The 13,806-nt window shown below is 37.9% G+C and overlaps 1 protein-coding gene across 2 annotated transcripts; it reads left to right on the top strand.

The window, feature by feature from the left end:
• The first annotated feature begins 1,836 nt into the window (after positions 1-1,836).
• Positions 1,837-9,068, top strand: ARL14EPL (ARF like GTPase 14 effector protein like). Of its 2 annotated transcripts, XM_074326721.1 has the most exons (4): positions 3,712-3,809; positions 4,215-4,310; positions 5,426-5,565; positions 8,388-9,068. In XM_074326721.1, exons 3-4 carry the CDS (start codon positions 5,528-5,530, stop codon positions 8,608-8,610), a joined length of 261 nt encoding a protein of 86 aa, XP_074182822.1. In that variant the 5' UTR covers positions 3,712-3,809; positions 4,215-4,310; positions 5,426-5,527; the 3' UTR covers positions 8,611-9,068. The 2 variants fall into 2 exon arrangements, with proteins under 2 accessions (XP_019583437.2, XP_074182822.1); XM_019727878.2 differs by lacking the exon at positions 4,215-4,310 and having other exon boundaries at positions 1,837-3,809.
• Positions 9,069-13,806: the final 4,738 nt, after the last annotated feature.

Raw genomic sequence — 13,806 nt, 5'->3', positions numbered from 1 at the left:
AGAGAAATAGACCCGAGATCAAAGGCGAAAGCGTGGGTTAGGTAAGAGATGAGAGTGGTGTTAATGGGAGCAGGGAGGTGAGGTAGCTTTGGCTCAAATGAAGGTATGCAGGGACGTGAGCCGAGACAGGTAGGTTAGAGGCAGTTGTGATGGATCTTCACTGCTATGCCTGGCACGTGGGACGTAATTGGCAGAGGGAGTCAGTGAAGTCTTTTCATAGGAATGAGATAAAGAAATTTCTGATATAGGAATGTCAACATGACCATGTTTTGGTTGAACTGGGTGTGGGAAGAAAATATGGACAATAGCTTTAGGATCAAATGGCAAGACTGGATAGAGAGAATTATACCTGCTTTCCCTATCCTAACATCTCCCGTAATTGTCTAAGGATAGGATTCACCTGGAGAACTTATTAATTGTACAGATTACCAAGATTCTTCTCTGCAAATTATAACCCCAATAGGTCTGAGATTCAATAGAGAATTTACCATTTTATTTTATTTTTCAATTACACTTGATGTTCAATATTATTTTATATTCGTTTCAGGTATACAGCATAATGGTTAGACATTTATATAGCTTAAGAAGTGATTCCTCCCGAAAGTCCAGTACCCACATGGCATCATACACAGTCACTACAATATCATAGACTATATTCCCTATGCTGTACTTTACATCCCCGTGACTATTTTGTAACTAACAATTGTACTTCCCCCTTCACTTTTCACTTAGCCCTCCCACCCCCTTTCCCATCTGGAAACCTTCATTTTGTTCCATGCATCTGTGAGTCTGTTTCTGTTTTGTTTGTTTGTATTGTTCTTTAGATTCCACATATAAGTGAAATCATATGGTATTTGTCTTTCTCTGTTTGACTTATTTCATTTAGCATAATACCTTCTAGGTCCATCCATGTTGTCACAAATGGTAAGATTTCATTTTTTTATGGTCAAGTAATATTCCATAGTATATATAATATAGTCTACCTCTTCTTTATTCAGTTATCTATTGATGGGCACTTAGGTTGCTTCCATATTTTGGCTATTGTAAATAGTGCTGCAATGAACATAGAGGTGCATATATCTTTTCAAATTAGTGTTTTGGATTTCTTCAGATAAAAACTCAGAAGAGGAATTGTTTAGTCATAACGTAGCTCTATTTTTAATTTTCTGAGGAACCTCTATGCTGTTTCATATAGTGGCTGCACGAATTTGCAATTCCACCATCAGTACAGACAGTTCTCTTTTCTCCATATCCTCCCCAACACTTGTTGTTTGTTGATTTCTTGATGATAGCTATTCTGACGGGTGTGAGGTGACTTCTCATGGTGGTTTTAATTTGCATTTCTCTGATGATTAGTGATTTGAGTATCTTTTCATATGTCTATTGGCCATCGGTATGTCCTCTTTGGAGAAATGTCTGTTCAGGTCCTCTGCCCATTTTTTAACTGGATTTTTTGTTTTTTTGTTATTAAGTTGTATGAGTTCTTTAAAATTTTGGGTGTTAATCTCCTATCACATGTATCATTGGTGAATATCTTCTCCCAATTGATAGGTTGTCTTTTAATTTTTTGATGGTTTCCTTTACTGTGCAAAAAGTTTTTGGTTTGATGTAGTCCCATTTGTTTGTTTTTTCTTTTGTTTCCTTTGCCCAAGGAGATGGGTCAACAAAAATATCACTAAGAGCAATGTAAGCTTACTGCCTATGTTTTCTTCTAGGAATTTTATGGTTTCAGGTCTTACATTTAAGTTTTTAATCTACTTTGAGTTTATTCTTGTATATGGTATAAGAAAGTGGTCTAGTTTCTTTTCTTTTTCTCTTTCTCTCTCTTTCTCCTTCCTTCCTTCCTTCCTTCCTTCCTTCCTTCCTTCCTTCCTTCCTTCCTTCCTTCCTTCCTTTTGCATGTATCTGTCCGGTTGCCCAACACCATTTATTAACAGGAAATTTATCATTTTAAAAACAGCTCCATGTGAGTTTTATCTTCATACAAGTTGGAAAATACTCCACAGGAATGTTGGTCTGATCAGATGAGAAATTGTATTTAAGGGTGTCAAAGCAGAAATTGCACTGGACAATGTTAAATAGGCAGTGGAGAGTTTATTCAAGGCTATTGTAATAGGAGAGAGAAACCAGAACTACGTGTAAACTCAGCCTGCTTAAACAAAATGCAGGAGGAAAATACTGGAGTTCTTTAAGAAAGAGGATAGATCGCTGGGATGTGTTGAGCACATTGAATTATTCCCGAGTTTGCAAATGTTTTTCTCTTGATTTGGCCACCTGTGCTTGCTAATTGGCACCCACCAATTAGCAAGTTAGGCTTCTACCTTCCCATAGAGACTGGCAAGTGGCATTATCTTTCCGGCTGATTACATTTCAAAGGGATAGCTCCTAATCTTTCAGGAAGACCCTCCTGGGTGGCAAAACTGGGAGAGGCTGGAAGATTCACATCTCAGTGGGGCAGAGAAAGAATTTCCAAGTTTTTTGAAGTAAAACCTCTAAGAAAAGGGAGGTCAGAGGCATATGGTCAAGGAAAATCCTGTCTAAAGTTTAGTCAGGCTCTCTACTGCTGTCTTCAGGGTGGAGTCTACCTGATAGAGCATGGAAAAGGAGAATCAATATTAGGAATATTAGGAGGGAAAAATCAACCTGACTTCCTAACCTGATGTTGGGAATTGGAGAGGGGGATACAGAAGGGTGAGCAGTCAGTGTCTAGTGACCCCGAGACTTAGGCAGAATGAAGATACATGGATAGAAATGGAATTTCCAGTTGGCAGGCAGAGTGGTGGTGCCAAATGACCCAGGCCAACTTAGTAAAGCATAACTCTTAGTTTCCTTTGGTAGATACAGCATTCTGTAGTTAGCACCGGCAATTGAGAGAGAAGGAAAGCAGGAGGGCTGTGGAAGCATATTCTGGAGCATGATCCTTGCTGCCAGAACCTGGAGGGAAGCCTGGACCGTGCATTTGTGACGCATCCTGTTGTAGCTTCACCTAAGTCACACACACACACACACACACACACACACACACGCACACACAGTGTCACCCTGTGTATATACTGAAGCATTTCAAAGTAAATTACAGGCATTTCAGCCACTGAATTTTCTGGAAAACTGATGACTTCCATTTAGTACAAGTTGTATTAAAATTTTTTCAGATAACTTGAGTGAAGAGGTTAGGGCTTTTGTAGAGAGCCTGTCATCTCTGAAGAGGTAACAACGGAGACCATGGGAGTGGATAAGATTTTCACAGAGTTACTGGGACATATGATACTGGCAGGTCTTTCCTTTCTGTGAGGGAGTAAGTGTTAAGGGGGAAACTGGAGGTCTAAGAATTCAGTGCTCTTAAGCAGGAGAGGATGGCCCCAGGGTTGCGAGCTCCAGCGAGGTCTACGATGCTAAGAACTGTAAAAGGTCCAAATGATTGGCTCATGGAACACGAGCAGAGAGAGCATCAGGAAAGTGGACTGAGGGAGTCAGATGCAGGATTTAAGAGTAAATGGTGATGTACAGATGATTTCATTTACATGTGGAATCTAAAAATAAATGAACAAACAAAACAGAAGAAAAAAAAAAAAAAAGAATGAGTGGTAAAAAAGAAACCAGGAGTGCAGATGGAAGTCTGGTTTTGAAAGAAAGTAAGATGTAGGGAGAGAGCAGGGATGTATGAAATTAATGTGTTTTACTTTTTTTCCAGTTGTTTTTTTTAGTGATCAGAAATGAACGAACAATCAGAAAAAAACAATTCCACTCAAGAGGGACACACAGGTCAAAGTTCTCCTGAAAAAAATGGTCAAATTGGACAAAAGCAACTGGTATGGTATCTGGATATTATGATTCCATGGTATTTGGGGAGTTCCTAATTTTGGCATCCCTGAGAGGCACCGGAATTGGGTGGGAAGGTGGGCTCAGTCAGGACTCCTCAGGAAGGATCTGTGTCCCCACTCCACCACCACCTCTTGCCGCCATGCTGGGGTTTGCCCTCCTCTTAGCTGCTCACTGCAAAGCTGGCCTCACCTCACACATCTCCTCTGTGCCTCTCAGTCCCCGGATTTTCAGCCCAGTGTACTGTGCAATAAAATCCTGCCCTTGGAGTAGAATATTTTACAGAATATGGTCAAGCGTTTTTATTTAACAAACCCTTGCTTTTTCCCCCTATTTTGTGTTAGTCATGGTTCTAAAACTTTGTATATATTAATTTACCTAATCCTTATCACAAGATACTGTTGTGAACCCCATTTCACAAAAGGAGAAACTGAAGCTAGAGAAATAAGAACGACACACCATGAAGTGGCAGAGCCCAGATTTGAACACAGGTTGGCTTACCCTGCTGTCGCTGTTCTTAAACTCTCGCTATGCTCCCAAGAATAGTAAGAGGTGGAACTAAGTTGTACTTGTTTCACAGCTATACCTAAAGACAGAATTGTTTCATAAGGTTAACTTTGTAAAACAAACCCAAATGGAATTTTACAGATTTGTATTATTTATATTTATAATATATATTGCTTTGTACTGACTGGACTATTATTAAACTAAATAAACTATAGAAAAGCCTGAGATTCTGTTACTAATTTGTTACATTGAAATTTACCGTTTTGTTTCCAGGTGTAGCATTTCATGTATATATTAGCCTATCTGTTTCGAGGCCATTCAGATATCTATTTTCTCCTAAAATTCTTCTAGAGAGCATTCTCTTCCCTCATGACACGTGTGCTACATGTTCAAAATAAGTTATCAGGATTGATTGAAGCATCGTTATTACTTGTCTTCCTAATTAGACCCCATTTAATTTAGAATTCAAAGATCCCTAGAGACTTTTGAAAATTTCTGCTGATACTCTGCAAAGTCATTCTAGCAAGGTATTCTTCTTCATATCTGGCTTTGACTAAGAGTGGAAACTTCAGGTGGCTGCATTCTGCACGGGATCCCGGAGGGAGCCCACCTCCCAGGGCAGCCAGTAGTTCTGAAACACCTCCCCCAGCGCTGAAGGGGAGGGCTGTGTGGGCCTGGGCTGTCACTGTGGTTTGACACAATTTACCCGGGTTTCTTCAGCTAACAACTCTGGAAGGGCCTTCTCCACCATGAAATGCTAATTCTGACTTTCATCCCTATGATGTTTGAGAAACCAACTGGTGTTTTATAGGTATAAAAAGAATTCTATTCCACTTGGTTATTTTTTGCATTTTTATTATGCAGAATATTATACAATCCATTATACAATGGATTTCTTTATTCAGAAAAAATGATCTAACTTGGGGAAATTTACAACGTCTTTTGAAACTTAATCAGATTAAACTAATTCTTTCTCTAGGTAATACATCTGTACTTTCATTCCATTACAGTAAAAGTTATAGAAAATTTGTTTTGATATAATGTAAAACAGATAAAACTATCTAATTCCCACTCCTAATACATTTTATTTCTTTTATAGCAACAGATAGAACGACAGTTAAGATGCTTGGCATTTCAAAACCCTGGACCACAGGTAGCAGACTTTAATCCCGAAACAAGGCAGCAGAAAAAGCAAGCTCGGATGTCGAAGATGAATGAATATTTTTCTGTAAAATGCAAGTAAGATCATGATTTATTATATTTGATCTGTTAGATTATAAAATGTATGAAATTCTCTTTGACAAAGCAAAGTAAATAAAGGTTGCCTCTAGTTTGTGATTTTAAAAGATATTTTCTAAAATGTAGTATCATTCCATGTGTCTGGAAGTTAGCAACTTCAAGAAATAAACTAATCCAAAACTAGGACCCAATTGGAAAAAAAAAGGCCTCAGAAGCCATTGGATTAGTGTAATAGCTTTAATAGGAGAGATGATCAAAAGTAAAAAAGATGCGTCTTTCTAAGGAGAAATAATATAACCATGGGAATGGATTCAGGTATCAAATGGGCACAGAAGTATCATAAGTACAATGATTGCTGGTGCATCAGAAGTATAAACTAAGTAAATCATAAAGGAAAAGGTTGATAAATTTGACTACCTTAAAATTAAGAATGTATGCCCATTAAAAAGACATCCTAAAAATGAGAGACAATCACAAGGTAGGAAAAGTTATTTATAATTGAAAAGATTAGTTCAAAATATAGCCAGAATTCTACAAGTCAGTAAGAAAAGATAAATCCTATGAGAAAAATGAACCAAACAATGAACAAGCATTTCATAGAAAAAAAAGGCTAATAAACACTCAGGATGCTGAAGCCCGTCAGTACAGTTTGGAGAAGTGACTCACTCCCCAGGTAGGCAGAGTTTAGTCTGAGGTATCAATGCTGATGAAGGTACCAGATATGAATTGCGTGTAAAATGGAACAACCACTATTCAATAACAGCTTGGCATTTTACCTATGTACCTTATGACCCAACATCTTCACTCCTGGGTATATATCCTAGAAAAGTTGTTACACGTGTGCAATAGGACACATGTTCAAGAAGTTTCATAGCATCACTGCAATAGCAAAGAAAATAAAATAGTAATAATCCAAATGCCCACCCGTAATGGAAAAGATAAGTAACTTGTATATTCATAAAGTGGAATACATATACAAGTAAAAATATTGGAGTATAGCTATATGCACCATCAGGGATGAATCTCAAATCATGCAGTAGAATAAAAAAGCAAATTACAGAAAGAAAAATGCGATACACACACACGTGGCATAGCTAAAAGTAAAACAAGGAGATGATTTGTATACCATGTTTCCCCAAAAATAAGACCTAACTGGAAAATAGGCCCAAGCATGATTTTTCAGGGTGCTCGTAATATAAAATAAGCCCTAATGCATCTTTTGGAGCAAAAATTAATGTAAGACTCGGTTTTATTTGGGGGGAAATATGGTAGGGCTTATTTTATATTATGAGCATCCTGAAAAATCATGCTAGGGCTTATTTTCCTGTTAGGTCTTATTTTTGGGGAAACACTGTAATATGAAGGGGTGGTTCCCCTTGGTGGGCTGGGTAGAGGGATGTGATATGTGGGACATGAAGAGAACTTTGAAGGTGCAGTACTCTTATTAAGCTGGGCAGTGGGTATATGGAAGTTTATTTTATGATCTGTGCATGTATGTTTTGTACACTTTTGTATGTATGATAATTCATAATTTTGCAAAAGATAGTATCGATGGACAGGAAACTATAAAATCTGTGTCTTGATGTCTGAGTTAAGAAGGGAGTATTTGGGTTAAGGCCAAGGTAGAAGGATGGAATCTGATGGCCACCCACTCCCATCATTCTCATAATATTAATAGATTTTAAATTCAGCTGACACCTGAATTTGCTGGTGGGCTTGGGAGGGGGTGGGGAAGTTTTCATTGCACAGATGAAATGCTTCAAATGTAAATCCTCCTTGGAAGCATTCCCACTAAAGTGTGATAATTGGGCAGCAAGTACACATAATGATCTTCAACCTTCACTGCTTTATTAGGAGAGGGAAGAGGATTGGAACAGCATTACTTAACTGAGCAGGAAGAGAAGAGGTGTTACGCCTGCTTGGGGACAAAGGGTGGAAGTTCATAACTTCATCACACTAGCTTATGGATGGCCTTTTTTGACTTCAACTGGTAATAATGGATAGAAGTACTTCTGTCATTCTAAGGCTTTCCAGAAGCTTAATTTTGAAGGATTTATTTTAAAATGATTTGGTTTTAAGATGGTGGTCAATTCTTGTGAAAGCCTTTGCCTTCTGGACATGTTGTAGAGGCTGACAAAGTGTAGGACGCGAAACACGGTATAGTCTCCAGTGCTCTCCTCTAGTACAGGACTTCTTGCCTCCCCTCAGAGCTTATGGTGAGCTTATCCTACCATCTTGCTACCTGTTTCCTCCCTCCACCCTGGGTGAAAAACAGAATCAGAAAAGAACAGAAGCAATGGCACTGGAGACTGTTAGCAAAGGAGTTGTTTTATTTATTTACTTTTTTAATGATGACAGTAGTAACTAAGTTTTAATGCTTGACTCATTAAAAATAGTGAATGCCATTGTATTCACTGTAGTGCCTTTTCCTTAAGAAAGAAAAAAGAGGGTAATTTACTAGGGAAAATTCCATCAAGGATAGTTATATTTTAAAGGGAAAATTGGGGCATTTGTAGGAAGAAGCTTTAATCAGCTATTACTCATAATTTGCTTAGGTGGAATATTACATTCCCCAGATGCTGAAAAAATGAAGTGTTTACTCTTGATGACAATCTTGGCTGCATTGGAAATTGGTCGCATAGTGGCTGAATTTCCCAGGACGTCACTGCCATACAATATTCTGAAGAGCTGCTGGGTAATCTTTAGGGTGCTGTTTTCTCCAAGCAAAAGAATCATATTTATGAAGTTTGCTGCATAATAATTTATTTTCAACATTAAGGAAAATTATACTGTTGTGTTAGTGGCATTCTTTTTCTTCTCAGAGTTGTGAAGAAGTATGATAAAAGTGGCAGGCTCATCTGTAATGATGCTGATCTGTGCGATTGCCTGGAGAAGAACTGCCTGGGCTGCTTCTACCCCTGCCCCAAGTGTAACTCCAACAAGTGTGGGCCTGAGTGCCGCTGCAACCGAAGGTGGGTTTATGATGCCATTGTCACCGAATCTGGAGAGGTCATCAGCAGGCTGCCGTTTAACATTCCTGACTAGGAGCTGTTATACATAAATGATTTGTTTCTTCTTCACATTTACGTCAATCTCTTTCTCTGGGTGATTTCTATGGCTTGGGGGAAAATGTGGGAAAAATATACTTGAGTCATGTTATCCAAAGCTGCAGAACAATGTAGAATGGGCAGTCATTCTAGAACCTTCTTACTGTGTCTTCTCAAATTCCTTCACTTGTAACTGAAGAATGTGATAGTGGATGGCTCTCAGTCTCTCTCATCAGTACTCCCATCTCCACCCTCAAATGTAAAATCTCTTCCTTCTTTGCTGGTATCTCAGAAAACATAATTTTAAGATTTTCAAAATTCTGTTGCTGAGAGCTTTTTACAAGAACATATTATCATAAATGTTTAATATCTAGTTACCCTTAGAATCTTACACATCACTAGTCCGAAATCAAAATTGCTGTTTGGATTTAAAAAAAAAGACCCAAACCTTGTGACTTTGCATTGTATATTCATAGTCGCATTATTTTTATTGTTAATGTATTAATACTGTTAAAATTAAATTTGGTAATATGTGGTGATATTTTTAATAAAATTTTTTATTTTACTTGTAAAATTGAGAAATTAGGACTTGACTATTCTAAAAGCCAGTGGTTTATACTTTTTCATTTCAGGCTCAATATTTTGGAATTTTTTTTTAAAAGGAAGAAACATAAGTTATTATACAAAAGTGTTTTTGTTGTATGTTTTCTAATTGAGCATATTGCTATACAGTTGGATACATATATGATGTGTGTTTTTTTCAAATCTGATACATTGTGGGAGGTTTATAGAAAGGTGAACTCACTCTTTGTCGTGCGGGGTGGCCTGCGGGGCCTCTAGTCCCACTCCCCACATAAGAATGCAGGATATGGCGAGGCCAAAAAGGAACACTCACAGAGCCATAGGTAGGGGAGTCATACCACTATAGTCTCACTGGAGGCTGGATCCACATGACCTGCAACCTGCCGTCCGCTTCTCTGCCTGCCAACCAACCGACTGACCAACCAGTGCAGCCGCGGCAGTTGTATCAGTGGCTAATTGGCTAACTAGCCACAGCTGACGGCCATCTACTACCCGAGCCAGCACCTTTCCACGTGAGGCTGAGAGCCTGGAAACTGCTCTCTGGGACTCTGTCCCCACACTCTTCTTTGAATTTGGTTTTATAATAGAGTCACGTTTACGTGGCTCTCATACTTCAGTGCATCAGAATCACCTGGAAGACTTGAATCATAGGTGTTATCATCCAGCACCCAGAGTTTCTGATTCACTTGCCCAGGCAGGGCTCAGGAATTTGCATTTCCCAGGTGATGCCGAGCTACTGGTGTGGGGACCACCCTTTGAGAACCATTTCTTCAAGTTATATTAGAAACATAATATATAGACGGGTTTAAATAGATAATTTGGTAAATCTTTAAAACAATAACAGCATTTAATTTTAAAGTAAACTTGAAATGTTAGAAATAGAATATTCATGGCTTGTTTTTCCTCCATAATCGTTTCCAAAGCACTGACTTCTGCACAATCCACATGTGCCAGGGACGGCGCCTGATAATTCTGGACTTGTTAGTTGACAGTACATTTTGAGACGAAAGTAACAAAAATCTTAGAAGTCATGCTGTGACTACAGTACTCCTGCATGTGTAGCCGGAGAACTGAACTTGGTTTTCCACAGAATTTACTGAGTTTTCCAGAGTCAGCTCACTTTTACTGAACCAAACATTGTGCTGAGTGCTTCCAATTCATGACCTTTAAGCATCACTGCCAATGGGAGGAAGATCTGAGATCAGAGCCCCCAAATCAGATCCTTAGAAAAGCTCACCAGAAGTGTGCAGCCCTGACAGCAATCGAAAGGAGCGAGGCCTCTCTTGGTTTATACTTTGTTTTGAGAAAAATTGTTTGTAAATGGCTGATGAAATAAATTGTTTTATTATTTATTGTAGACTCATATAATTTTTGAAGTTGAAAATAATCTGACAGGTTATCAAAATAGTGAATTAGTCAACAAATATGAATTAAGAGGCAGCTCTGTGCCAGGCACCAGGTGAGGCCTTGGGGATGGGCAGTGAGCAGCTGGTTCCTCTCTTCACGTGGTTTATAGAGTAAAACCAGTCTTTAGGTTTTGGTTTTGGTTTGGAGTTGTTTCTACAGCTGAACAAATTTAGACCCAGTGAGAAAATGCCTCAGTTAATGACACACAGAAAAGCTGGCCAACCTGATGTTTTGAACTCTAAGACTGGGTCAGTGTTCTTTCCAAATTTTCCTGATTGTAAAACTTCTCCAGGTGCTTTTAATAATACACATTCCTGAGCCCCATCCCAAACTTCAGGAATCAGCACCTCCAGGGATGAGACCTGGGAACCCACACTTTTAAGCAAAAACACCCCAGGTAAGTCTCATGAGCAGGTACATTTGAGAAACACTGCCTTGACACTAGTTGTCCTATTTTCATGCTAAAAAATAATCTTAGACAAATGAACATTAAAGTACCTTTTTATCTCCTTTTGTTAGTCCGTCTTATACATTAGATGAGATACTCTGGTTTAAAATGATCTGGTTGAAAATGTGTGTTGGCAAATTATGTTGGTAAGTTTTCCAGGTAAGGCAATAAATAAAATAAAGTAAAACAAACTGCATAATTACTAAGCAGACACCTCATACTGCTTTTATGCAAATCTAGTAAGACGTTTGATGAAGTGATTTTTTTAGAAATCAGGTTATTTCACCTTGGCCTAATGCCAATTCTATGCGTTTTTAAAAAGATTCCTGCACTAAATGATTATTGCAAAAATAAATGTATGTGAATTGTCAGTAACTTATTTTTGCAAATGTCTAATTTTATCACTAAGTGAACAAAGTTCTTTAATTATTTGAACTGAATTCAGATTAACAGCTATACTATCTGATTATATTAACTAAGGAAATTGTCAGTGTATTAGGATTTTTCTCTTTCTGCTTGGATATCTTTCAAAGCTGATGGTGTGTCTCCATGAATGTGTATAGAAATTTCTATGAAAGCTATTTCATAGAAGGTCATTTGAATATGAACTGTTACATACTGAAGGATTTAGACAAGTCACTCTGTACTGATTTACATAAGGATTTACAACTGGAATGCCATATCCCATCAATTTGCAGAATAACTTTATCTGATCTAATTTATAAGAGTGAAAGAATGTCCATACAGTATCTGAGACCATCCTTTGCTCCTCCCCTTCCCCCCACAGTATCCTGGATCCATTGCAGGTATAAAACTTAGGATGCTAACTCACAGAAAAATCATTAAACTTCTCCTTTATATAGTTGCTTTTTTGGAATGTAAACCATGCCAACTTGGACGTTTTGTGGTTATGAAGGTTGTGGTTCTGTGGTGCCTTGGAGACTCAAACATTTACACGAGCAGGGCTGCAGTATTTGGCCATGCGGGCTATTTGCCATTCACGTGGGAGGGGGAGGCGAGGGAGGGTGCCTTTCATGTAGATGACCCTGCCGACCATGCCCTGTAGGGCTGTACAGCAAGGTGGCCCTGCAAGCAGGTGCCATTTGATGTGTGGATTTCTTGATATTTTTTTATAAAATAATGAAAAGAAAATCTTTACGTCTGTTTCTCTCCCTTCTCCTTTTTTTCTTTTTCCTTCATTCTCCATGGAGTTTATAATCACAGAAGACAGTTTTCGGGTTATTTAGGAAAGTGATCCATATAGCTGATCTAGCCTAAGCAGTTTTCATACTTTGTTCCTTTTTCAGAAACTGTATTTTAATTTAGATTGAATATTCTTTTTCATATTCACAGATTTCCTAAAATTCTGCTATTTCCATATGTTTTTCTTTACGCTGTGGAAGGGAAATGACTCTCTTATCGTCACTATGTTAACAAGAAATTTATTTTGTGTTTACAGTTTGTAGTTTTAGCAGATTCTCTCTATCCCCCTCACCTCCCCGCCACCTGCTTTTGTATGGTTATCAGTTTGTACTTTTTAAATTGGCTAATGCTTACATCAGATATAATAAATTCAAAGAGATCTGGTACTGACTTTGTTTTTCCTTTACTAGTGCATTCAGTAGCCCTGCATGCTTAATAGATACACCACTTGTGACCATTCATTCATTCATTCATTCATTCATCAAGCACCTCCTGTTTACCAGATACTTTTTGAGGTGCTAAGAATATAATGGATAAGGGAAAACACACACACACACACACACACACACACACACACACACACACACACCTGAGATATATCAAGATATATATATCAAGTAAAAAGATAACTCTTATTTTCTCATTCCTTGTGTCAAGTCCCTATCCAGTCGGTCTTCCTCTCTCCACCTTTCAGAATTGTTTTATTGACAAGCTTTTAGCTCTACTTACTGAGAGAAATAGAAGAAAGTATGTCTACCCCATCTTTCTGTAAGTGGAAGTCCCTTGCTGGGCTTTGGTATCCAGGTGACATGAGCCTCACAAAGGAGTTGGGGACTGCTTTGTCTTTTTCTTCTCTGTCATCTTTGTTTCAGATGACATTCTTTCTTAAATATTTGTTGGGACTTGTCAGTGAAGCCATTTGGCCCTGGCAGTTTTTTTTATTTGTTGGTTTGTTTGTTTATAGGGAAGTTTTTAATTATGCATTCATTTGTAAAAATAGTTATATTCTGTTTTCTTCTATTAGATCAATTTTGGAGTGATGTTTTTCTATAAATTATCCATTAATCTAAATTTTCAAATTTGTGAAATAAAATATAAAATACACTCTAATTATCGTTCTTAATTATAAAGTATTTCCCCCAATTTTAGTTATAAACTATTGAAAGGATAGTACAAACCAGTATCCTTTTAATAAATTCCTCTGCCTCCTTAAGGTAGTTGAAGTTGGATTCTCTTGCTTATAAACAAAACACCCTAACTAATATAGGTATCATCCAGAAAATGAAGAGACACTTAAGTGTAGTTGCAACCAATTCTCTTTCAACAAACTTCCACAAGAAATGTGTTCCTTCTCTTTCCTAAGGTATACATACCTACGATCTGATTAAAGAGGTCTGAGCTAAAGCCCTCTTGCTGCTTTTATATAAAACTGGGACCAGTATGAACCAATATGCTCCGGGCAACAGAAACTGAAAAAGTGTTGATACAACTTGCAGAATGTTTCAACTGAAACAGAATACAAATTACCTAGCTTTGGCTGAGTTACTGCAGACA

Source organism: Rhinolophus sinicus, linkage group LG03 (assembly GCF_036562045.2).
Source record: "Rhinolophus sinicus isolate RSC01 linkage group LG03, ASM3656204v1, whole genome shotgun sequence".
NCBI lineage: Eukaryota > Metazoa > Chordata > Mammalia > Chiroptera > Rhinolophidae > Rhinolophus > Rhinolophus sinicus.
Note: the sequence above shows the minus strand (reverse complement) of the source record. Positions and strands in the feature narration are given on the sequence as shown.